The sequence below is a fragment of the Amphibalanus amphitrite genome, unplaced genomic scaffold, assembly GCF_019059575.1.
Source record: "Amphibalanus amphitrite isolate SeventyFive unplaced genomic scaffold, NRLGWU_Aamphi_draft 000396F_arrow, whole genome shotgun sequence".
In the NCBI taxonomy this organism is placed as follows: domain Eukaryota; kingdom Metazoa; phylum Arthropoda; class Thecostraca; order Balanomorpha; family Balanidae; genus Amphibalanus; species Amphibalanus amphitrite.
In genome coordinates this window covers 25,633-49,119 of record NW_024881890.1, presented here as the reverse complement: position 1 = coordinate 49,119, position 23,487 = coordinate 25,633, and the positions used below count along the sequence as shown (strand labels likewise).

The 23,487-nt window shown below is 45.6% G+C and overlaps 1 protein-coding gene and 1 long non-coding RNA gene across 2 annotated transcripts; both read left to right on the top strand.

Annotated features, from left to right (window-relative positions):
• Positions 1–1,361: 1,361 nt before the first annotated feature.
• On the top strand, positions 1,362–19,847 carry LOC122390442 (chromatin complexes subunit BAP18-like). Its single transcript, XM_043383397.1, has 5 exons — positions 1,362–1,378; positions 14,117–14,166; positions 15,609–15,703; positions 17,548–17,649; positions 18,798–19,847. Exons 2-5 carry the CDS (start codon positions 14,149–14,151, stop codon positions 19,009–19,011), a joined length of 429 nt encoding a protein of 142 aa, XP_043239332.1. The 5' UTR covers positions 1,362–1,378; positions 14,117–14,148; the 3' UTR covers positions 19,012–19,847.
• On the top strand, positions 4,949–7,280 carry LOC122390443. The gene is made up of 2 exons (XR_006258146.1): positions 4,949–5,127; positions 6,500–7,280. It is a non-coding gene; the product is annotated as an uncharacterized LOC122390443 (long non-coding RNA).
• Positions 19,848–23,487: the final 3,640 nt, after the last annotated feature.

Here is a 23,487-nt window from a genome sequence, read left to right as displayed (position 1 = left end):
ACCAAATCGACACAGACCAACCCAATATCCCCGGGTCAAAAACAACCCTTCTTCGCGTTGCGGAGCACGCGGGTAACCCTAGTGGTACCTATCTATATAAAACACACCTATAAACACACACACAAACACAATTTTGGGGCACATACATACGATAAACTTGTTCTCACATGATACGCCACGAGGACAGATTTTCGTTCAGCCCAGGTTTTCTTTCCCTTATGTACAGTGATTCAGTAATTTTCCTATCCGGGCTATCCGGATGGTCCCTAGTTTTCTTCAAAATCCTAACCTCCAGTGGCGGGTCAGCCAGCTTTTCTGCCTTCGACATCCCCGCGTGACACTCTGAAAAATGGTCACCGATCGGGGTAAGCTGTGTCTCGTTGGCAGCACACCTCAAATGCTCATTGTATCTAAGGCGCAGAGGCCGTTTCGACTCGCCGATATACTTAGCTCCACATAGCGTACAGGAGAGCTCATAAACCACGTTTTTGTCCGTGCACCTACCATTCTGCAACCTCCTGCAAGTGTTGCAGATCCTGTTGCCCGAAGGGCACGGTGGATCGCCAAACGATGAATGCACTAGCTTTTGTTTCAATGTCTCTGGCGTGTATGAGGCCACCGTAACATCCAGCCCAGAAGCACGAGCCGCCTTCTTCACCTTGCATTGCATTGCACCTTGCACGATTCTTGTTTTTTGTGACGATGTATATGCTGTCTTTTCAAATATACATCTGATGATGGGCTGTGCCCGAATGCACATGTAAATAATTCTTTCATTTTTGACATAATATCAAAGAGAAGGTCGCTTCAAAGTTAATTTATAGTATTATCAATGCTCCTTGCAAAAGCACTACACGATATACATATTGAGAGCTGTATGAACGCCAATCTAATTACGATTTTTATCATTTCATTTCATCTTCCGATAAGAAAAAAACTTTTTTTCTCCTTAGGATGCACGCTCATTATTTAGCTGTCCTGTTCCTACTGCTTTTGCGGCATATCATGCGGCGTATATGTCTTAGATCTGCTACTTTGATTCTGTTCTGCTTTTAAAAAGCCGGCCGGAAAGGCAGCTTTGAAAGTAAGACAACATCAGCCAAGCGTAGTTTTACGCAGGGGGGTTCGCTCCCGTGCCTTCAGCATTACGAAAAATGGAAACAACCCGTGAGCAGCATCAGCTGCTCACGTATATGTTCAAGGAAAACAACATGTAATGGACTGCTGACGACGGCCCTCTCCACCAATCAGCGCTCGGCATGTCGAGCGCTGATTGGCTGGTAGCAAACGCGTCATATGTGGGTCTCATTTTTTTGCGATCAGTGAACGCGTTATTTAATACACAGTGGCCTATGGAGAATGGCACGCGGAACTGAAGGTCAGTGTTATATTGCTTCGTACATGCGAATGGGGGTATTTGAGTGGCATTTGACACCATTTTCGAAATCTACAGTGAATTTCTGATCGACTCATGTATATATTTTTATGAATTTGATAGTATTAGTGCTACATAGTCGGTGTTTTATGTTGGTGTTGTTTCTCTCGACCTTTGTCTTGGACTTTTATCATATCTTTTCTCGAAAATGCTTGCCATAACCAAGTCTAAACTGTATCTGTATAAGAGATAATTTGTGTTGAATATGAGGAGAAAGTAGTTATGACCATTCTGCCCATCAAACTGCCAGAAGGTGTTCTTGTAAGGTGATTGAAACTTCAGTACAGGTTGCAGATGTGGGTTTGACATTAGCATTGTTGTTGTAACCCCACTTGCTCTAATAAAATGGAAACATGGGGTTATGTACCCACTATTGCACAGCCTGGTATCAAGCTGGTTGATATGTGGAGGATAATGAAAGCATAAGTGAATAGGAGCGTTGCGTCTTGTGACTTTGTCAAGTCACTTTAAATCAAATGATTGTGATTGTAACTTTTACTTCAATTAATTATTGTTGCTAGTTTTGACCTTTTTAATCATCAAGTTTTATGTGTACCAATTTCATATGCTTGTGTAATGTCTGTGCGGCTTTGTGCAGTGTGCGTGTCTTGAAACAAACCAATTTATTTTGTACCTTTTTGTACTTCAACAAATGTATGTCAAAAGACAAAAATGTCATGTCTATTATCACTGACACTACTACAGCTAACTTTGCCTATATTCCTATCTTTCAGAGGCATTCAATTCAATCTGCTTTCCAGTGCAGTACCTAGGAGGCTGCAACTAAAACTCGCACAAAGGCAATTAAGTGTCACTTCATCAGCCTACAGTAACAGCCCATCTGTAATCAAGATATAGATGAAGTGGCATAGAAGAACAACCAATTCAAACAAGAAAAGATTGTATTTTGTTTTGGACTATTTTTAAGCATAACAGAACACTACACTTGCTGCTTTTTATGTAATATGTTTGCCCTGTGTGCAGTTTTGAATAATTAACTATGAAATGCTTTTGCCCACTATTCTCTTTAGATAACCTTCCTTTGTAATGCATTTTGAGCTTACATGCATGATGTAGGCATATTTCCCTTGGCTTCATAAAACTACTTGCAAGCTTTTGTTATGGACATTGGTGCAAATATGATGCTTCAAATGTGTCCAGCAGTTGGTGAAGGGAGAAGAGAAGTAGGACAGCTGATAGCTATTACCAAAAATATGTACTTGTCTGCACTGAAAGCTATTACCAAAAATATGTGCTTGTCTGCCTTCGGGCTGTTCCATCATATGCAACCTCTTTTTACCTCCTTGAGTTAAAAACACCTCATCTTTTGTTTCTTTCCTGTGTGCCAATTGTTTCCGTGGTGCTATAAATGTCAAGTTTGAAGTTGGTATCTAAGTGAGGAGAATGTGCATTATTTCAGTCCGTCTTGAGTCATTCGTCTTGAATTATATCCCTAACTGACATCCTGTTATTTGTCCTGCAATGTATGTGCCTGTGTCCGCCCTTACCTCCGGCTTTAGCCTCAAACCAGCCCTGCTGAGCTCTGTCGCCGGCGCGGTGTGTCGCAACGTGCTGTTTCTCCACTTCAGCCGACAGCTACTAGGAATCGTCCTGTGCCATGCGCCATGCGACACAGCAATTGTAAGCTTCAGGTCACATATTCGGACTGATTGGCTCCGCGTATGTGCATCCGGCCGGGTGCTAGTCGATATCAGGGACGTGGGTCGGACTGTTGTGGCGGCGTGCACTGTGGTGGCTGAAGTTGTTGTATTTCTGTCAGTGAAAAGCATTAATACATAACCGTGGCCGCAGCCCAATGTTATTGTGAATTTCAGAGGGAGTGGCCAGTCAGCAGGAGGGCCCCATGTGGGTATGGATCCAGTGTCCAGTGGGATTGGCTAAGATTTCCGGCGATTGATAAACGCTTCTATGAAAGTAAACCTATTGAGTTATGAGGGGAGGTCACGTGACGGACCTGACCTTACTAAACTCTTGTGAAAACACGACACATACGAACGATAAGAAACCGACAGCTCTTCTTTCTGCCAAGTGTCATCTTTGTGTGAAGGATTTCTTGGCACTGAGTGTTCAGAAATTGCATTGTCTTTGGACTGTGCAAAGGCTCACGAGCGACAACATAGGTCAACAACCTGACGTACCTTAAATATGCGACCTGTACCAGAAGATCCAGCTTGATCAAAAAATTGGACGAGTCAAATTTCAGCTCTTTAGCTTAAAAGAATTTTGAGCTATCTTAAAAACCGTCAGTGTGGCACCATATCGCCCCCGCGCGGTCGGAAGGTAAAAGTTCGCCGGCTCTAACTAAACAAATACGCGTCGCATCGCAAATTCATTGACGGCGTTCGAAGCGTCGTTCAATTTACTTTCGAAACATATCCTAACATTAACATTTAACTGCCTAGCGCAATCTCCAACAAGCAAAAGTTCCGTGCACTCATCCTCATACAGTGTTAGCGGCCGCCGGCCGCCGGCCGCTGACCCACATTCGCGTCATCAGGGAATGCTGCAACTAATTTATTGTTTCCAACTTTTTTCCCGGAGCGTTCTACCTGGTTTATATAGCCTTGGTTTTACGGGATGATTTAATAAAACAGTATATTTCAATATTTTATACGTCCTTAAGTACCTGAGCTTAATCTCAAACAGTGCGTGAATACATGTTTGCTCGCAGGATATCGCCGATGCCACTTATATTTACTCATGACGTCATCTAAGGTAATGCGCGAACAGCTGTCAAGCCCCTGTTCTCGAACAGAACTTTTAGCTTGTTTTGAAATCGATTACGCTGCAGGGGGACGTTAGGAGGTATTTTTTATATATTTTATTGAGTATTCTGAGTATTTTAACTGCAATGCTACAACCCTAAGGGAACTTATAGTGTCTAGTGAGCCAGTAATAGAGAATTTCGGCCCAGAACATAAAACAACTCGCTATTATTCCAGTAAGAATAGCCAGAAACCATAACAATTACAATTCATTTAGGGTTTTTGCAGCATTTCCCATCAATCATTTAACTGCTAGGATTCCCTAATGGAATTTTATCAAGTGACAATGCTCACTGGCCATCAGTCCATTTTTCATATAAATTTATTAGAGTCATTCAGCTCTGGCTTAGTAGAACTTTGATTTCCAATCAGTTGGGCAAACTAGGCGGCGGGAATCAAAATATGGAGGCATCAAAATATTGATTCTAGTGGGCGGAGCTTTGACCATATATGGGCATAGAATCAATATTTTGATTCAATTTGGGACATTCCCACCTTCAGACGACCCGTTACGGCGGAAATAACCCCCATGACGGCGAGATTGTTTGACAAGTCAATACAAAAAACTTCCCCGCTTCAATTTTTCGCTGCATGGCTATCAGCCGTTTGTCGCGCGTACCTTTACGAATGGCATAAAGATTTCGCCGCCATAATTCAACAAAAATGTGCTGTTAAAACTTGCTCTGTTTATCATTAGCGACGAGCCTTTGTATTTTTTTCATAATTTTGTCTAAAAGAAAATAAAAAATGCGTTATTTAGTTGTATAATACATTTATAAGAAATATTCTTTTTCTTTGTATCTAGCCACGATTTCCGGTTCCCGCCATTTCGCGCCGGCGTCGTGGGTGTTCGGATGCAGCGTAGTGCTCCCGGTTTTATTTTGTTTAAGCGACCTTTTCTGAAGTGTAAGTAACAATGGCTCATATTTTAAGATACTTTGAAGTGTGTTTTTCAATTTCAGGCATGTGATCTTAACGTTTCTTACCGAAAACTCATTTTAAGAGATTGTTTTAGGAACATGGCGCGGTAGCGACGTCAGCGGCGCGGGGCGCCTTCTCCTTCTTCTATTGTCTTTTTAAGCTATATTTTTTTGAAAATGATGTCTTAGGTGTAGTATTTCAGTGAAATATGATGTCCTTTAAAAGTTACGGTATAAATTAGTTACAAGAAGCCTAATGTTTTGTCTCACATGATAGAATTGTTTGGTGGACTCATGAAATTGGTGCAGTGCATGTCCAGTATTTTACACATATTTTACATTATTTGGATGTTTTAGCCTCTGCTTGTGTCTCACTCACCCAATTGTTGCTACAGCTTTAATTTGTAGCATTTAAATTTCATTTTTTTAAGAGCAACTAGGTTATTGACTTGTTCCGAGTTAAGATTGAAAGGTCGTAGTGCATGTTCGTGTTTGCCTTATCTAAATAGTAGGTATGTAAGCTTGGCTTGTAATTGCTTCGCCCATTTTTGCTACATATTTAATGATGTTTATTTTAAGTGTAACAAAAGCAAGATGCTGAATGGTGTAAGCCATATTTACGTTATGCGTGATCTTCCAGAAAATTTTAATTATGCGTCTAATGTACGTCAGTCCAGGGAATGCTGGATAGTTAGTGTTCAGGATTGTCCATGCCAAAGTTAATTTTAGAGGCCAGTTTTATCAACACAAATAGCTGCCTGCTGGAATTTTTTGCCTAAAGACTGCTTCACATATGGAGCGTTAACACGATGGGCATGTAAATTGTAAACGGATAGGGCTGTACCGTTCATGCTCTGTATGTGAAGTAACTTTAAGACAAAAAATTCCAGCAGCCACCTATTTTTCTGTTGGTACACTCGGGGGCAGATTGATGTTCCACCACTCCTTACCCATCGGGCTCCCATGGCTCAGCACTGGCTGCTGCCAGTGGCAGCACTGGCAGCACTGGCACTGGCAGGCAGTGCTGAGCAATGCTGAGGGCAGGCAACACTGGCAGCAGCCAGTGCTGAGCCATGGGAGCCCGATGGGTAGGGAGTGGTGGAACATCAATCTGCCCCCGAGTGTACAACTGGCCTCAGATCTACTTTTTTGGCAGAATTTATATAACTGCATGAGATGACAGTTATTGGCGCACCTGGTGGCGTTCAGTGGAAATTTAAGTGACATTAAGTATTTAGTTTTTTATTGAATATATTCTAAAATTAATAGTTGCTGAACAAGTAGAATAATAACACATATAGTTTCCTAATTTATTGTCCACAAATGTCCTAATTATTGTGTTCTGTTGTTTGCTGCAGGTCAACCAAGGATCAAACACTGGTCGTTGCGGGGATCGGCTTCAGAGGGTCAAGGATGGCATCTTGAATCGCTGTTCAGTCGACAGGCAACTGTATGACAACGCCACCCCTGTCAACCAGAGCGTCGACCGAAGTAGGGCGGCGTTGCGCGGACCTGGCCGCACCCGACCAACCGGTGGAGTACCTGACTCGGGCTGGGCGGAGACTACCTACATCACGACCTTTTGAACTTTGATCTCGTGACGAGAAACAAGATGACGTAAGGAAGTGTGTATGTGGCTGGCGGGGCCGAGGGTGAAATGCGCCACGTGTTTATCCTGCCGGATGACGACAGCGTCACCAACCTGTCAAAGAACGAGCTGGTGCAGCGCGTGATGACTGCCATCTCGTCCCTAGAACCGGAGCAGAAAAACGTGCGCATAGCCCAAATGAAGCGAACCAAAACACAGACAGGACTGATAGCTTTTCGGTCGAGAATGTTCTGAAGATGCTCATCAGTAGACCAATTGGTGACCGTTTTCGGCGGTAATATGGGATCTTGTGGTGTTCCAAAGCGACCTGCTTTGGGTGTGGACATAAGTGGCTCAACCTGACAGGATTGATGTTTTAGGTAGCCGTGCTAATCATAAATCCTATATTGAGTGTATCTGTACAAATTTTGTTTATATTTATTTCATGTATTTGATTCGAAACCGAAAATTGCTCTTTGTAATTAGGCAACATCGAGACGTTGAGGTCATTCTCCAGACGTTTATTTGTTTTTTCTTACCTGTCCACGGTACGTCTTTTTGGTTAGGTCTCAGTTTCAAATATTATTAACTGCATGTTTTGCAAATACGTAGCCATATTGAATAAGAGACGTGTCCTAAAAGTGAGAATTGCTTTGCATGGGATGTGAGCATCAACGACAGGGCTTTGTGATTGCAAATGTGTGGCAATTGTAGGGATCGTTGTGAAATGTGTTATGAATATCATCGTATTATTTGCGACTGCAAATACATCCGTGTATATTTTCATTCAAATTGTGCAATTTGTGCAACGGGCTTGAGTATATTGTTCGGCGAAATATCTCTTACTGTACTCCACAGAAATGGGACGGGATACAGATGCGTAGAAACACATTCATGAACACGTGAAAGACGATAAGTTAACTTTTTTTACTCAAAATCAATGCTACAAAGCAGGGATGTGGAGCCGTGAAAATGTCAGACGGCTTCGGCTCCGGAGGGAAAAATCGGCTCCAGCTCCGGCTCCGGCTCCGAGTAAAATGGTCGGGCTTCGGTTCCGGCTCCGACTCAGTACAACCCCTGTACAAAGGTCAGCACGGCTCCCTTCACGCATTCCCTCGAAGGCTTGCAGCTTTGAGCAGGGAGCCAGGGCAAGGGTGAGTGCTGAAAATCCCTGGTCTACCGTGGGAATAAGGTCTAGAAAAAAATTACACGATCCTGTGCTGATAATATCTTCATGAATTTATTGAATTTGCATTATTTGCACACAAGAAACATTCCATAAATCAATTTGAAGAGTGAAGTACGTCTGCAGAAAGTCAGTTCGCAGAATCAATATATTGATAAACCAGCTGATTTCAGAATCAAAATAATGATTAGCCAGCTGTTTGCGGAATCAAAATATTGATTCTCGCCGAGATTAGCCGCCGTGATGAATCAATATCTTGATTATTTTCAAGACGCTTTCCTAAACTAACCAAAGAGGTTAGGGCTATTGTTTCGTGCCTGGCGGGTAGCTTCAACGTTGTTCTTCATTTTGTGAAGAAACTATCTTGAAATTATAGCCGGTTGCTGAAGAATTGACGTTTCTGTGATGGTCTGCACGTATGCCCATATATGGTCAAAGCTCCGCCCACTAGAATCAATATTTTGATGCCTCCATATTTTGATTCCCGCCGCCTAGTTTGCCCAACTGCAATGTTTTTTTGTGTGGTCGTAAAGCAGGCGTCACGTCACACTTGTTTTTTTCGCAACCAAGGGCAGGCACACTTTTTGCAATCAAGGGTAGGCGTTCGGCTATATCCAGAGATGCTTTCCAATTAAACCAACCAAACTAACCAAACCTGAGCTCTGTTCGACTTCGCAGTACCCCGTTTATTTATCAGAAAGCTGCGACCATGCTGCTACTTCTTGGCTCCTCATTGGTCGAATTCAAGTGGTCTATTTGTTAGACCAATGAGAGGCCAAGCCGTGCCAGTAGTAACTTCCTTATATGGGGAAAACCGACAGCACGCTGATATAAAAACAGCGAGCGAACAGGGCTCTGGCCTCACCTTACCTACAACCTACACCCTGGTAACCTATCACCTGAAACCTACAATCTACATTCTACAACATAACTTATAGGCTATAGTGCCTCTCCTTGATTGCAAAAAACAAGCATGATGCCAGTTTTACTACCTACTACCTTTTTGTGTAAATGAATTGAAAATATTATTCAATTCTTACCTACCTTCTTAAATAAGTTAGCAATTTCACATTTGCTTCATGATGTCTGCTCCCTATTTTTGACTATTATTATTAAAGAAAGTAGCAAAAAATGATAGATTTATGATAACACAAATGGGAACACTATTCAAATATGCCTGCTTACAGTTCTGTTGTTATTTGGAAATATTCCTTCATTGTTAGACTTAAGTATGTTGTTCTATGAAAATGGCTAAGTTCCTAGCTCTTAGTCAGATTTTTTAGCCTGTCAGATCATTTGGAGTGCACTTAGGAGTACAAGACGAATAATATGCATGAGATGATCAATAGCCTAGGCTTTAAAGGAAGACTGCCACCTTCAAAAAGTTTTCTCAGATCGGCCTATGATTTATTCCCTGGACAAAACAAAATTTTAGAATTCACCTGACAAAGTATCATCACGTGAATCGCGAAAAAAATTGTCGATTATCATACAATTATCAATCGGTTAATGTCTAGCGACAATGTTTACACATCACTAGACTTCAAGGTCATAAGATTATTACATTTTATTTGAAAAAGTAAGGTATTTTATGATTTACTAATATATGATTTCATGAGAAATTGTCCATGTTTAATTTATTTTGCATTTAAGTTCGTAAAACATTAAAAAAAATCATGGCTCATTTGGAATGGGTCTGGCCCATGTTAAACCCCATTTCCCACACTTTTTTGGAAAAAATGAACTACTGAATATATAAGTTTAACTTTTATTTTGACACTCCAAAATTCTTCTCTGATCTCGAAACAATCAAATTTTTGACATATATTTACCAAAAGATAAGAAAATTCATGTTTCAAAGTTATCGATAAACAGTAGAGATGTCGGTTTTCTTGGACTAAAAAAATGGCATCAAACTGAACTTTGGTCTCCGATTTCTCGCAAACGGGTTCGAATTTCGGAAAACCGACTTCAGTCTGGGACATAGGTGGCTCAGCTCTAGTGAAAACCGTTTTGTGGAAAAAAGGTGGCAGTCTACCTTTAATAGAAAGTAAAAAACTAGAATCTAGGATAAGATAATATTTTTGGCACCACTGTTAAAGCTGTTGAGGCTTCACTTGCACTTTTCATTTTAGCACTTCAAGTGATGAGACCATATGAGACAGGCTTTTAAAAATCACACTGCAGCAATTCTAGCATCATTTCACCATCCTAGCCTTGTGTAAGGCCTAAATCTTGCTTGAACTCTTTATATGCTAACAAAATACAACATTAGCACATTAGATGTGCTTATAGTAACTAGTTAATAGGCAGTGTGTTGTAGTCACTTGTATTTATGTTTGCATGTTAAGGACTATGTCACCCCTGATCTCTCAAAGAAAGACAGGGAAGAAGGAAAACGGCTCAGGGAGGAGTTGGCTGCTCGTAAGCTGGCAGGGGAGGAGCACCTGAGTATCAGGAAGGGGAAGATAGTGAGGATGAACAACAATGAGGCTACTCATTCTCACCCAAACTCTTCGACTCACCCAGCACCCAACCCCAACCCCAGCTCAAGCACTTTGAAACAGGCTGACAGACCTGCGAACGCCCAGCCTAACCGAACAGAGTCAGCACGGCCACATGCTGACAGCAACCAAAATTGACTATATGGGTCGGGTATTAGTGATCAAGCAAAGCAAATCAAAGTCATTTATACAAATGCCGATCAGTTAATCAACAAGAGGGACGACCTGTCTATGGTAATTGCACAGAATGAGCCTGATGTCATTCTCATCACAGAAGTTGTTCCTAAGGCCCAGATTCTTCCTATTCACCCTGCTCTACTGGCCCTCCCCAAGTACAACATTTATGTAAATGTGGACCTGTCAAGACCCAATCTCGGGGCGAGTGGACAACGAGGTGTGTGCATATATGTAAAGGAGCACCTGCCATCTCATGAAGTAACTCTTCAAACGAACCCACCCACATCCATGGAGCAGATATGGATTATGATCGACCTTCGCAATGGGGACAAATTCTTGATTGGGTGTATTTACCTGAGTCCGTCCGGAGACAGACATCTGGGCATAACTGAGCTGGATAGAAGTCTGTCACTGGCTGGTAATTTGAGTCCTCACATTCTGGTAGTCGGAGACTTCAACGTTCCACAGATTGACTGGGCGTCCTATTTCTCAGACGAGCCCCCTGGACATCATTCTCACGCACTACTCTCATGTGTGCAAGACCATTTTCTTACCCAGCATGTCACTGCACCAACAAGGTATCGCTTAGGTCAAATCCCAAGTATGCTTGACCTCATCTTCACCAACGAGGAAGGGATGGTACAGGACTTGCAGCACTCACCAGGTCTTGGCCTCAGTGACCATGTCATTCTGGAGTTCAGTCTGAAATGTTACACTAGGAAAGGGATCCCAATCGGTCCCCATCTGAACTACAACAGAGCCAACTACAATCTACTGAGGAGTGTGCTCCAAGAAGTGGACTGGACTGTGATGCATGATAGCAACGTGCATCGCGCCTACCACTATTTTGTGAGCTCCCTCAGAGAGGCAGTTGCTCGCACAGTGCCGGTGACGCACCACAGACCTAACAAGAACCTGTACATTGATAACCGAGCGCAGAGGCTCAGGCGTGAGAAAAGCCTGCTTTGGAATATGTATGCTCACACCAGGGACCCTGTGGACTACGCCAGGTACTGCCGATGCAGGAACAGACTGAGAAAGCTTACCAGAGAGCTGAGACGTACCTTTGAGTTCAGACTGTCAAAAGAGCTAAAGGACAACCCAAAGGCCTTCTGGAAATACTCCAACTCGAGACTCAAAACCAAGGTTGGCATTGACGCCTTGAGAGATGAGAACGGATTGGTAATCAGAGATGACGTCACAAAGGCTAGCATCCTGAACAAGTACTTTTCTTCGGTATTTACCAACGAGGATGCCTCTGTTATACCATCTCTTGCTCCACCTGGCCAGTCACTGAACCTTCGCGACATGAAGGTCACGGCCGACATGGTTAAACACAAGTTGATGCGACTCAAGAGCTCTAGCTCCCCAGGGCCAGACAGAATCCACCCTAGGGTCTTGATCGAGGCGGCTGCTCAGCTGGCGGTCCCACTATCCATCATCTACAACAAGTCCATTCAGTCTGGCTGTCTTCCAGACGACTGGAAGCTTGGCACCGTAGTACCTATTCTGAAGAAGGGGGACAGGCTGGACCCAGGCAATTATCGCCCAGTGAGCTTGACTGCAATTCCTTGCAAGGTACTTGAATCCCTGATCCGAGATCATCTCATGACTCACCTGGAAGAAGCCAACCTCCTATCGAACCACCAGCACGGCTTCAGACCACAGCGATCCTGCATGACCCAGCTTCTTGAAGTGCTGGATGAGTGGACCAAGTGCATAGAAAATGGCGAACCAGTTGATGCGGTGTATCTCGACTTCAGAAAGGCTTTTGACTCTGTGCCACACCTGAGACTCCTGAATAAACTCGAGGGATACGGTATCACAGGAAGGTTAAAGGGCTGGATTGCCTCCTTCCTATCGGACCGGCGTCAACAGGTGGTGATCAGAGGACACTGCTCGCCTTGGGTGCCTGTGACCAGTGGGGTTCCTCAAGGGTCAGTCCTCGGGCCAATGCTGTTCATCATATTTATCAATGACTTACCCGAATCCGTGCAGAGCTCCATCAAGGTCTTTGCAGATGATACCAAAATCTTCGGAACACCATCGTCCACTGGAACAAGCTCAATCCAGCGAGACATTGAAGAAGTGGCCAAGTGGTCGGAGAAGTGGCAACTGCCGTTCAATGAATCAAAGTGCAAGGTCCTTCATCTCGGCCCTAGGAATCCTGGGCACTCATACACCATGAACGGTCTCCAGCTGAATACGGTTGAAGTAGAGAAGGACCTGGGGGTTCAGCTGGATTCTGACCTGAAGTTTCGTAAGCAGGCCGCGTCTGCAGCTGCAAAGGGCAACCAAATGCTCGCACTGATAAAAAGATCGTTCATTTGCATTGATGCGACTACCCTGCCGATTCTCTTCAAAACGCTGGTACGACCCCATCTAGAATATGGGAACCTCATCTGGGGGCCCTTCAACCGAGCTGATCAGAGGCTGATTGAACGAGTGCAGCGGAGAGCAACCAAACTGGTCCGTGAGCTAAGACACTTGCCCTATCAGGAACGCCTCCGGCGACTCAAGCTCCCATCACTATATCACCGAAGACGGAGAGGAGACGTAATCGCCATCTTCCAGATTTTGACGGGTGGAGTCAACGTTCGGCCGGACCAGTTTTTCGAGCAGGCAGTCTCATCTGTCACCAGAGGACATGCGCTGAAGCTGCTGAAGCCTCAAGCTGCTTCAAGACCCAGGAGACACACTCTATCGGTCCGCGCCATCAACGACTGGAATGCGCTTCCTGCCTCTGTGGTCCTCTCTACGTCTGTCAATATCTTCAAAGCCCGTCTCGACTCTCACTGGGGTGATGCATCCTTTGACATCCCAGCCCAAGATTCATGACTGTCTCTAGTAAGGAGCTCGATGAGATCAGATCCCTACAGGCCTTATAGGCCTCAAAATTCTGTATTGGTAAGGTAAGGTAAGGTAAGGACCATGGTATAGTACCTACTGTGGATAGTGCACTCATTCAAAAAGATCACTGAGATCCTGTTGTGCACAATGTGACAGCTCCTTATACAGATCCATAGTTTGTCTCAGAAAGTTATCATGCAACACAGCTTGTACTCATTGGCTGTATATAATTATGCCAAAAAATGTTTATCTAGGGAATGTAATGCTGAGTACATAGGGCAATGTTCACAGTCCCAGCTTGCAGACAATCAAATGAAGCATAATAAGTTTGCTGCAATTTTGCTATTTTGATGTTTGTATGATGATAGAAAGGTCAAAAGGGCACATGCTATATTAAATCATGGAGAAACTTGTTGCTTATGATATGTGTTTCTGAAGATCATATGAGAGAATATTAATAATGAATGTATTAAATTGGCAGGGTTAAAAATTGGAAAAGGAAACAATAAAGCAATCAGTAGGTATCAGCAAGTCTCATTTTATTTTAAGTGTATGGAGATAGTTGTGTTGTTTTGTTGATAGAGAGGTGTGAAACTATGTTGACAGAGAGATGTGACTTTGTTGAGAGAGAGATATGTGTAATGTGACACTATTCATTTTCATGTTTCAGATTCTTTGTCCAACTCAAATAAGAAAGAAAACATGAGTTCTGCAAGCAAGGTTAGTGCATGCAAATGTCAGTCAATTGTTGCTTTCATTTGTGAAAACTAGCCGTCAGAACTAACAATTATTCATTGCTTTTGTTTTTAATCACTGGTTACTAGCTGTCATCCTCCACTTATTGTCAAGCATGCAATTTTGTGATTGATGGTGTATTTAGAGATCAGATTGCCTGTTGGTGCCTCGAAGCTCATTCAAAGAGTGTTAATCCAATGTCACTGTCAATGGCAGGTTTTGGCATCGGCAAACACTTTTATGTTTCGTGTAGGCAGCCTCATTTGTTATGAGTCAAGAGCTGGGATGAATATGATTGCATCTTAATGCCACTTGAGAACAATTGTAACAGTACCTAGGATGGGATAGGGGAAGGTGGGGTAAGACGGCCCAGCGGGGCAAGACGGACCACCAGCCCTCCCGGCTGAACCGCTGCTGGTATCTACTGCTTTATGCACTCACTATGTTTGTTTTCCTTCGTAATAATGGCCACCTTGAGCTCATACTGCTAGGATGCATAGCTTTTAAGTTATTGAGAAAAATGTTGTTTTTCGTCAAACCGATCTAATATAAGAGGTCTACGGGTGATTCAATTACGGCGCCTTTCTTGCATGATTAGTTTCTATTTTGCACTTAACTGTGAAGAACAAAGTTATAAACTTAGTTATAGTCACACTTTAGGAAAGGCAAGGTTTTGCAATGTTGGGCTATTTGACATATACGTCATGATAATGACAGAATTTGGATTTGGGGCAAGACGGACCACTGTGGTCCATCTTACCCTGCGATGGTCCATTGTACCCTGCATATGGAAAGTTCTTTTCCAAAACATTGACACAAGTTTAAGTAAGCTAATTTTTTCAAGAAGGAGTCTTTGTTGCATGTGAGCCATGCATGCAAGTGCTCAGTTAGCATGCATTCATGCCAAACGACAATCAACACACATGTTCCCAGCTTTTAGCTGCACTTCCATCACACATGAGTAAAGAATAAAGGCTCATTTTGTTATTTTACCATTCTGGTTACTTTTCCTTACAAGAGTACAGAGCAGAAGTGTAACATACGTGAACGGATAGCAGGCACTGCTGGGTGGTCCGTCTTACCCCACGTTTTTTCTTGTCTGAGTTTTTGACATGTCCCTCTTTAAGAGCATCCACCACCTAGATGTCTTTAATTTGAAATTTAGTCTTTACACATATCAACAGAGGAAGGATTGAGCATTCCGAAGACTATAGATAATATGAATCACGAGAGCAGTGTAGCAAGATATGCGGCCTCAAACCTTAGCTGGTCCGTCTTACCCCACCTTCCCCTACAATAGGGATTAGGGTAGAGATTGGATAATAGTTTCTTATTTCTAAGACTTACAACTAAGATATGGAGTGGTGATAACATATAAAACGAGTTTATCCTCATTGCAATGCGATTGATGTCTACTTCCATTTCAGGTTGGAGAGATATTTTGTGATGCTGGTAAAGCATTCAATAAGCTGGGCAATTTGACAATCCAGTTGCAGCAAGCGTCGCAGCAGGCTCCTAACAGGTAATTGAGCTCATTAATGCTTTTATTAGGGCAAGTGTTTCGTGTGTGTTTTTTTCTTTCTTTTTTTGTCTGCCTGGTGACTTCTTGCTTCCTTTAGTCGAGTTGTGAAGCATTTTTTTTTTTCAGCAGAGACAACTGCATATGAAACTGGTTGATATTGATTCAGAAACAGACTACCCACAAGAAGCAAAAAGCGGATAACTCGAGAACGGTTCACCGTCGTTCTGCATGAATGCGGTTTCCGATCACCTCCCTATTCACACAGGCATCACGGGTCGGTGTCACTGGCGCACCGAACTTGACCAACTGTCGCTTTAATTAACAGTCGTTTTGTTTAGATACCTTTATTTTTTATTATAATCTCCGTTTACGCATGCAGGTGATTCTTCTCTCCGTTCCTTTTGGCTCCCCCACTAAGTGCCCATAGAATTAGAGATGCCGAAAGGATGAGCGCTGTAAAAAAGCTCGTTTTGTACGAACACTCCAGAACGGAAGCCGGGGAGGTGGTCACGTGGCGGGTGAACGGCCGAATCCGTACCAGTTCAAGGCGCTGCTTGGGGCGGATATTGTGGGGCTGCAGGGTCAGCAAAATCCAATGGTCGATAGTCCGGCGGTCAATATAGTCCAATGGTATCTGAACGACAGGGAGACAGTCCTTTCTGTAAGGACACTCATTATCTGTACTTCTACTGCAGTTTGCGAGTACCTCTGATTGCCATTGTTTGCAGAATTGATTCATTAAGAAGCAAAGGATCAATGACGTTAAATAACTTCATCACTGGGCCCGTAGTGGTCAATACACACGCTACACTAGAAGCAATCCGACCGTGGCGTACTCTGATATGATCTCTGAATGCGTCGCTGATTGGGCTTATATCAGAGGGGGCGGTGAGGTTAGGTCACTCGGCGTCCCGCGTGTGCGGCCATCGGGCTGTGTTTACCCGGTTCAGAGCTCACTCTCAGCTCGCCGCTCGCCGTCCCTGGTGTCGCCCAGTGCGCGCTCCAGCCCAGTTTTCCCAGCACTGGCCGTTCGGGGAAGCGTCTGGGCGTAGTGCGCCGCTGTCCGCTCGTCAGACACTGTCCGCCGGGGCTGATTGATATGATTACCGAGACAGCGGGCCGATGCGCGTGTCAGGACAACGCCGAGGAACGCCCGAGCGGTCCCCGAGTGGGCGGAAAAACCATGCGTCGTCAAAATGTGACTTCGTTGATATAGACAAAGGGAGTGTAACAACACAATTTGTGACTTCTTCGTGACATACCTGTTGTATCAGAAACGGACGTAACCCAGTTTTTGCGCATCAACCCAGCAAGTAAGTGGGTTTTATGCCTTGTGCCTTGTGTCTAAGCAATTCAATAACTGTCCAACGGGCGCAGTGACCGCCATGACTGCTGTCGTGACATGTGGTTGACTGGGCCAGTCTGCTGTCCTTTGGCTGACTGGGCCAGTGTCCTCTCCTATGTCTGTGGGGACCAGTGCTTGGTGCTTGAGCCAATCGAGTCCGACAGGTAGCTGTGCGTGTTTTCGAGACTTTCGGCAGGTTTTGTTTCGATTTTGTTTCGTGTGACCTTGCGTGGCATCTGTTTCGATGTATTTACTACTTACCGTTCCTCTCGTGTTTCGACTGACCTTACGTCCTGCTGTGTCGGTGTGCTTTCACTCGTGTTCTGACTACACTTCGTCTCTCTGTGTCGGTGCTTTCTCCGTTCCCCTCTCTCCTTGCCCCTCGTGCTTTGACTGACACTGCGCTCCTCTGTTTCGGTATGCTTCCCCTCGTGTTCCGACTGACATTATACGACACTACGACTGACACTACTGACAATGACGCTTCTTGTTCCGGCAGCGGAAAGTGGCGAGAGGAGGAGATCGAGATGCTGCACGGCGCCGTGCGTAGGTTCGCCTCCGACCTGCAGAAGATCAGTGACACCATGAAGTCGCGCAGTGTGTGAGTAGCCGATCTGGAAGACGTCAGTGATCTCTGGGGTCTCATCGGACACAGGACATTTGTAAAAGAATCTCCTTACCATTAGGAAACTTCATGACTGGTCAGGATAGATCTAACAGACTTTTCAGGTATTTCACACATAATCACGCAACGGCATATATTTTTATCAATGCTACCATCGGTAAACTCAAACATAATGCATTCCACGTCTGTCATGATGCTGTCCATGCAAGACGCCTGAAAGCATGCTTCGAAATAAGTGTATGGCATTGACGTTGCATTGATACACATTCTCGGATTCTGTTACGAGTCGCAATAGTACCCCGTCCATCGATGTTTCATCAGTTGACCTGATAGGTAGTTTCTCAGCAGTAAGTAACGAATGCATAAGATGTAAAAGTCTTACTTTGTTGGAAACATCTTTGTATTGTACAATGCACGTCCTCTTCCTCAAATATTGCGGTCAATACCTGAGTCTGTTGCAAACTGTACCAGCACCATGTTCGGGAATCATGCAGTGCCGACACTGCGGGCCACTGAATGGCTGCTCGCCTTTCACGTGGTTCCCGGGATCGTTGCCCGGCAGTCCTCAAAGACGGCAGTATGCCCCGGTAGCGGCGCGGCACCCGCCTCCCGCGAACCGATCGCTCTCGCTTTGCCTTTAATCGGGAGACATTCGGCGGTGATGGTTCTATTGACGGTCTCAATACGGATATTGATAAGCTGCTTTGAAATGTCAGCCGCCGGCAGAACGGCGAGGAGGGCAGAACTTTTCTGGGTTCTGCGTGCCAGCGGCGCTGATAAGTTTCTGGGAGTTGCTGCGTCGGTCGGCAAACGTAGAATGTAACGTAGTGAGAACGCAGTGTAGTCAGGGTATACTATGTTCAAGTAAGAATATTTTTCCTTCCTAGTTCAGCCATATGCCACCCAGAGCGTGTGTGGTAATGTATTGTTTTTAGCTTTAGTTTTCTCCCTTTTACTGCTTCAATGCCATCGCTTAAGTGAGGCCTATGTCACGATGGCTTTTTAACCCACATGTGAGCTATAATAACTTTCCAGATGAGCCAAATGCTATTTAATATAATAGCTTCTTCCCGAAACAGCTGCGCTGCTTTCGTGTCTAACTGAACCCGTTCCCCTGCCCGCAGGAACCAGATCCGTAACGCGCTGAAGAAGAAGGCGTTTGACGAGGCCGGTCTGCAGGCCCAGCAGCAGCAGCAGCAGCAGCAGGCGGCGAAGGAGCAGGCCAAGCTGGCCGCCCAGTCGGACGTCACTCTGAACATGCTGAACGCCGGCGAGTCGGAGGTGGATGTTGAGGAGATGGACCACTACGACGGGCCCACCGAGGAGGTGTCGCCGTGAGGCGCGCTCACGGCGGGCCGTGGGAGCGAGGGGGACAATGAGTCGTGTTTTGTGAGAGGGACAGTGGGTTGTGTTTCGTGAGACAGACAGCGGGACAGGTTTGTGAACCGGACGGCAGTGGACTGTGGACTGATGGAACAGTAGACTGGTCTGTGTTCCTGTGTTCGTTAGAGGGACGGTGTGGTGTGTTCTTGAGAACAGTTGGTTGTGTTCGTGAGAAGGATGGTAGGATGTTGTGCTCGCTTGTTTGCCACGACGAACGGGCAGCGGCTGCCTTTTGGGGCAGATATGGAGCTCAGGCGTTCACCTGATAACCTACCCGAAAACTCTGAATCTGTGAGCTGTTGCTGGCGTGGATGGTACGCAATGGAAGCCTAACAGTTTTTGCGAGGTTCGCGGTGTCTCAGTGAAGCATTGCCGAACGTGAGCGGTAGCCAAGAATGGTATGTGTTTTAAAAGGCAGATGGTGTACTTTGGTCGTATTGTCGAGATGTAATTGCAGTTTTGTCTTCATCGCCAAGGCTTCCCTTTGTTTGTGGCTGCTCTCCCCTTTGGCGCTAAACTTTAGTAAAGGTCGTGCTCACTTCTTGCCTGCCTTATCCTGAACTTATCATAATTTGTTTGTGTTTTTCCATGGACGGCTCTCATCCAATTAATTTCTGAAGTCAGAGTGTACGAATATCCCCTTTTTCATATATTGACTGTAAATTGGGATAATGTTGTACAGATAAATATTCGTCATTATCGTAATGTCGCTTCATTTCATCACACTCATCGTACATTTGATGCTGTTTTAACAGCTGTGTTCATTACTATAAATACATCGCTGAACTTCGGACATTATCTGTTGGAACAGGCCGTTCTGATTCGGTTAACGAAGTGAAATGTGACAGATAGTGAATAACTGGCATTAACGGTGGCTCTAATTTGGTTACATGATGCATCTCATTTATAATGACGAGATCCAAGAAAGTATTGTGAAGAATAAGGATTTCTGTTTTTACTCTCGCAGTCTGTAGTAGAGCTAAACAGGACTGCCACTTGCAAATCAGCAAATTGCACCATTCACAAGGGCTCAATACTACATGACATGGTTATGGTATATTAGTCAAGTGACCTCCGTGCTCTCATTCAAAAAGACGTGAATCTACAGCGAGTCATTAATCTAATGCCATCTTTGATTACTCGGAACAATATTTTCCGCTACTCTTTGACAAGGCCTTGCAGTTATTGTATATTGATGATAAATCGAGTGCCGAAAACTTCATTTTCTAACTGATTCATGTTTTTCAAACTGCGAACATAAATAGCTATGTGTCCTGCAGTGCGGTAGCCTGTGCATTTGCAATATGCAAGATATGGTATTCGGTTTCGGTTGATAGGTTGAAATGTCATAGAACAAAGCACATCATCCTTTCTGACTTTCCAAATGTTACTCGGTATTCTGGAGATCATTCGCCCGGTTGATATCACTGCCTTTATTGTTGTTATTTCATGGCAGCTAATTTTATCGTACCGGGGAAACCAGTCACTGAAGTCAGCCCAGCTCGCTCGACGCTCGAAGAGTATTGTAGGACTCTCATCGCCTTTCAAACCCTACATATGGATCTCTCGCACGTCCATAGGCGGTCCCAGGGGGGGGGGCACGGGGGCCATGGCCCCCCCTTTGGTGCTGAAAGGTGGGGCCATACTATCTTTTGGCCCCACCTTTCAGATCGAACAAAAGTCCTAGAAAAGTTTTTTGTATGTTTCATTTTCTCTCTTGCGCCATCAAAGAACGTAAATTTCACTCATGAGTGGGCTCAGTTTCGCATTCTGTCAATTGGCGGTCAGCGTCGCTGGCACCGGTTCACGAGTATGGCCGGATCTTATGTGGAATATCAGCGTGGGTTTACTTGAGGCTCTCGTAGGCCCAGCAATGGCTTGCATGAGACCCTCTTCGCCAGTGGCAAGTGGGCCCTGCCAAATGAGCGTGGCTCTACGACACATAAGACCTCATGGGTTGGTGCTGTGCACCTCAGAAGCCCGGTGGTGACGCCGTATGCCGGCTTGGTTTCTTAAGGATTAGCGTGGGACCTCCGGGACCTGCATAGAGTTTGCATGAGCTGGTATGTAATCTCAGAGGCCTGTATGTAATGTGTACACAGTGGCGGTCGCTGGGGGGGGGGGGGGCATCAGGGCCATGCCCCCCAAGGCACATAAAGGGGGCCGTCATATCATTTGCCCCCCCCCCCCCCTCAGGCAACCGATGGGCCCCATAGGTGTATGGGGCCCTGGCCCTGATTCGATCGTCACGAGGCTAAAAAAAAACACGCCCAGCTATTAATATAGCTCCCACACCGGTCTTTGAGCGTCCTACACTGACCTCTGATGGAACTTCAGTGGCGGTCAAGCGCCCACGTTGACAGCTAAGAGCCCACATCGACCTCTGAGGCCCCACATCTGGCATATGAGGGCCCCTAACCGGCCTCAGGGGCCCAAACCGGCGTCTGAGGGTCTCACACCGGTCTCTAATGGCCTTGTTGCTGTCTCTGGTGTCCCAAGACGAACATTTAGGTGCCAATGAGGGCCCCGCACTGGCTGCTGAAGACCCGATGCCGGCCTCTAAGGGCCTGCATTGGCCTCTGAGGAGGGCCCATCTTGGCCTTTGAGTGCCCTCTGCTGGCCTCTGGGGTCCAACGACGGCTCGTGCCGGTCTCTTAGGGCCCCACGCTGACCTCTGAGGGCCCCATGTTGGCCTGTAATGAGTAAGGACCCGCATTAGCCTCTGAGAGCCCAACTCGGTCTCTGATGGTCTCAAACTACTGCAGCCTTTGCACTCTGCAGGCCCTGTACTGGTCTCTGAGGGCCCTAAACTGGCCTCTAAGTGAAAACATACATGGGTGGGCTTCTGAAGATCACAGGGCTCACACAGACTCCTGCACAGCCTTACGTTGGTCCTGATCGAGATTACTTTACAGTTTACGTCCTGATGGTCCCGCGCAGATTCCCTCATATTTCGACGTCGGGACCCCATGAGCCGGTGTGTGGGTCCTGGGGCTGGCAGAGACTGATGAAGTCCTTTAGGGCTCAGGGCCAGTCTTTTTAACAGTAGGACTATAAGACAGGTTGAGTGAGCCGAGCCCCAATAGAGCCGTTGCGAAGCCCCGCACTAGTCGCGCGCGGCCCTCAGATGCCAATTTTGAAAACCAGGAACCTTTGGGGCCGGTGGTCTCCAGAGGTCGGTGTAACTTTCTCCCGCCGCTACACATCTATATGGGTAAATGTCATGGTTTGAAAATGCTCTCTGGGTTTCACATGCTTGTTCAAGGCAAGAGGTATCTGTACTTTTCCGAATTGTTTTATAGTGGTAAGGTCATGAATCCGCGTGCCCGACCTTCCAGTATATGCTACACCGATCCGTCGCCACGGTGCAGTGGCCCGACCGGTGGAAACACCGTCGGACGGGAAATGCAACTGGTGATTTTGCCTTAAATTGAGCTTAAAGATTTCACGCAAGAATGAGGTGGATGAAGCATAAGTAATGCCAACTTTTCCGGCGCCTCGTGGGCGTAAAAAATTAGCCGATCATCCCCCCCCCCCCTCCGGTGACGGATAAATGTTATGTCCCGCGAGTGTGACTTTGGCCCCCCCTTTTGCCAGCGGCTGCGACCGCCAGTGCGCACGTCACGCTGTCGCATCGTTCCAGGATACTATTAAATTTCGACTCCGTAATCCCAAAGGGAGCGCGGCTCGCAGCGATACGCGGATATGTTTCAGAGCAGAAACTTACCGCGTCACTACCAGCTATATTTGAGACGCAGTGACGGTAGCAGAATCAAATATACCTCGGTCCGTTTTATCAGTTTATGGAAGCAAGTGCATACAGTCCCGTGGCGATTGGCTTCTCTGAAGCCCGCAGAAGGCAGTAGATCTGAGAATAGAAGCTCTTCTCTCTGGGCTGGTGGCAACTGGCTGGTGGAAAATTCTGAGCGATGGTTGCAAAAACGGCCAGCGGTGTCGAGAGCTGTCCGCTGTGCAGACATGTTTTCTGACGGCACTTCTGGTTTTCGCGCGCTGTTCATAGGCGGCGGAACGGGGAGGGCACCGGGGCACCGTGCGCCCTTTGATTTGGGTATTTTAACGTTAGCCCTATTGGGCGTTGCACGGAAAGAATGGGACCAAAAGTCGGCAGTGCCCCCCCCCCCCTAATTGAGGGCGTTCCGGCGCTACTGGCGCTGTTGGCCGACTATAGGAATAGGAAGAAGCTACGAAAGAAACCGTATCGAGGCTTACGATTATGTGACGCTGCGGTTATTAGAAAATGGCTACCAGCTGCATATCTTTCACGCACATGCACGTCAACTCGCCCTGGCAAAGCATCTATGGCTACGTCTCCCGGAGCTTCTTTGGTCCATTCTGAAATTGACGCTCATGTTTCTACGAGCCTGAGCATAAACGGATGTCCGTTAGTTTAGCAGTTCCGGTGATGCATGC

Coding starts and splice junctions, on each gene's coding strand:
- LOC122390442 (XM_043383397.1), top strand. Junction 15,704..17,547: donor TCGCAGCAGGCTCCTAACAG/GTAATTGAGCTC, acceptor TTGTTCCGGCAG/CGGAAAGTGGCGAGAGGAGG. Junction 17,650..18,797: donor ACCATGAAGTCGCGCAGTGT/GTGAGTAGCCGA, acceptor CCCTGCCCGCAG/GAACCAGATCCGTAACGCGC.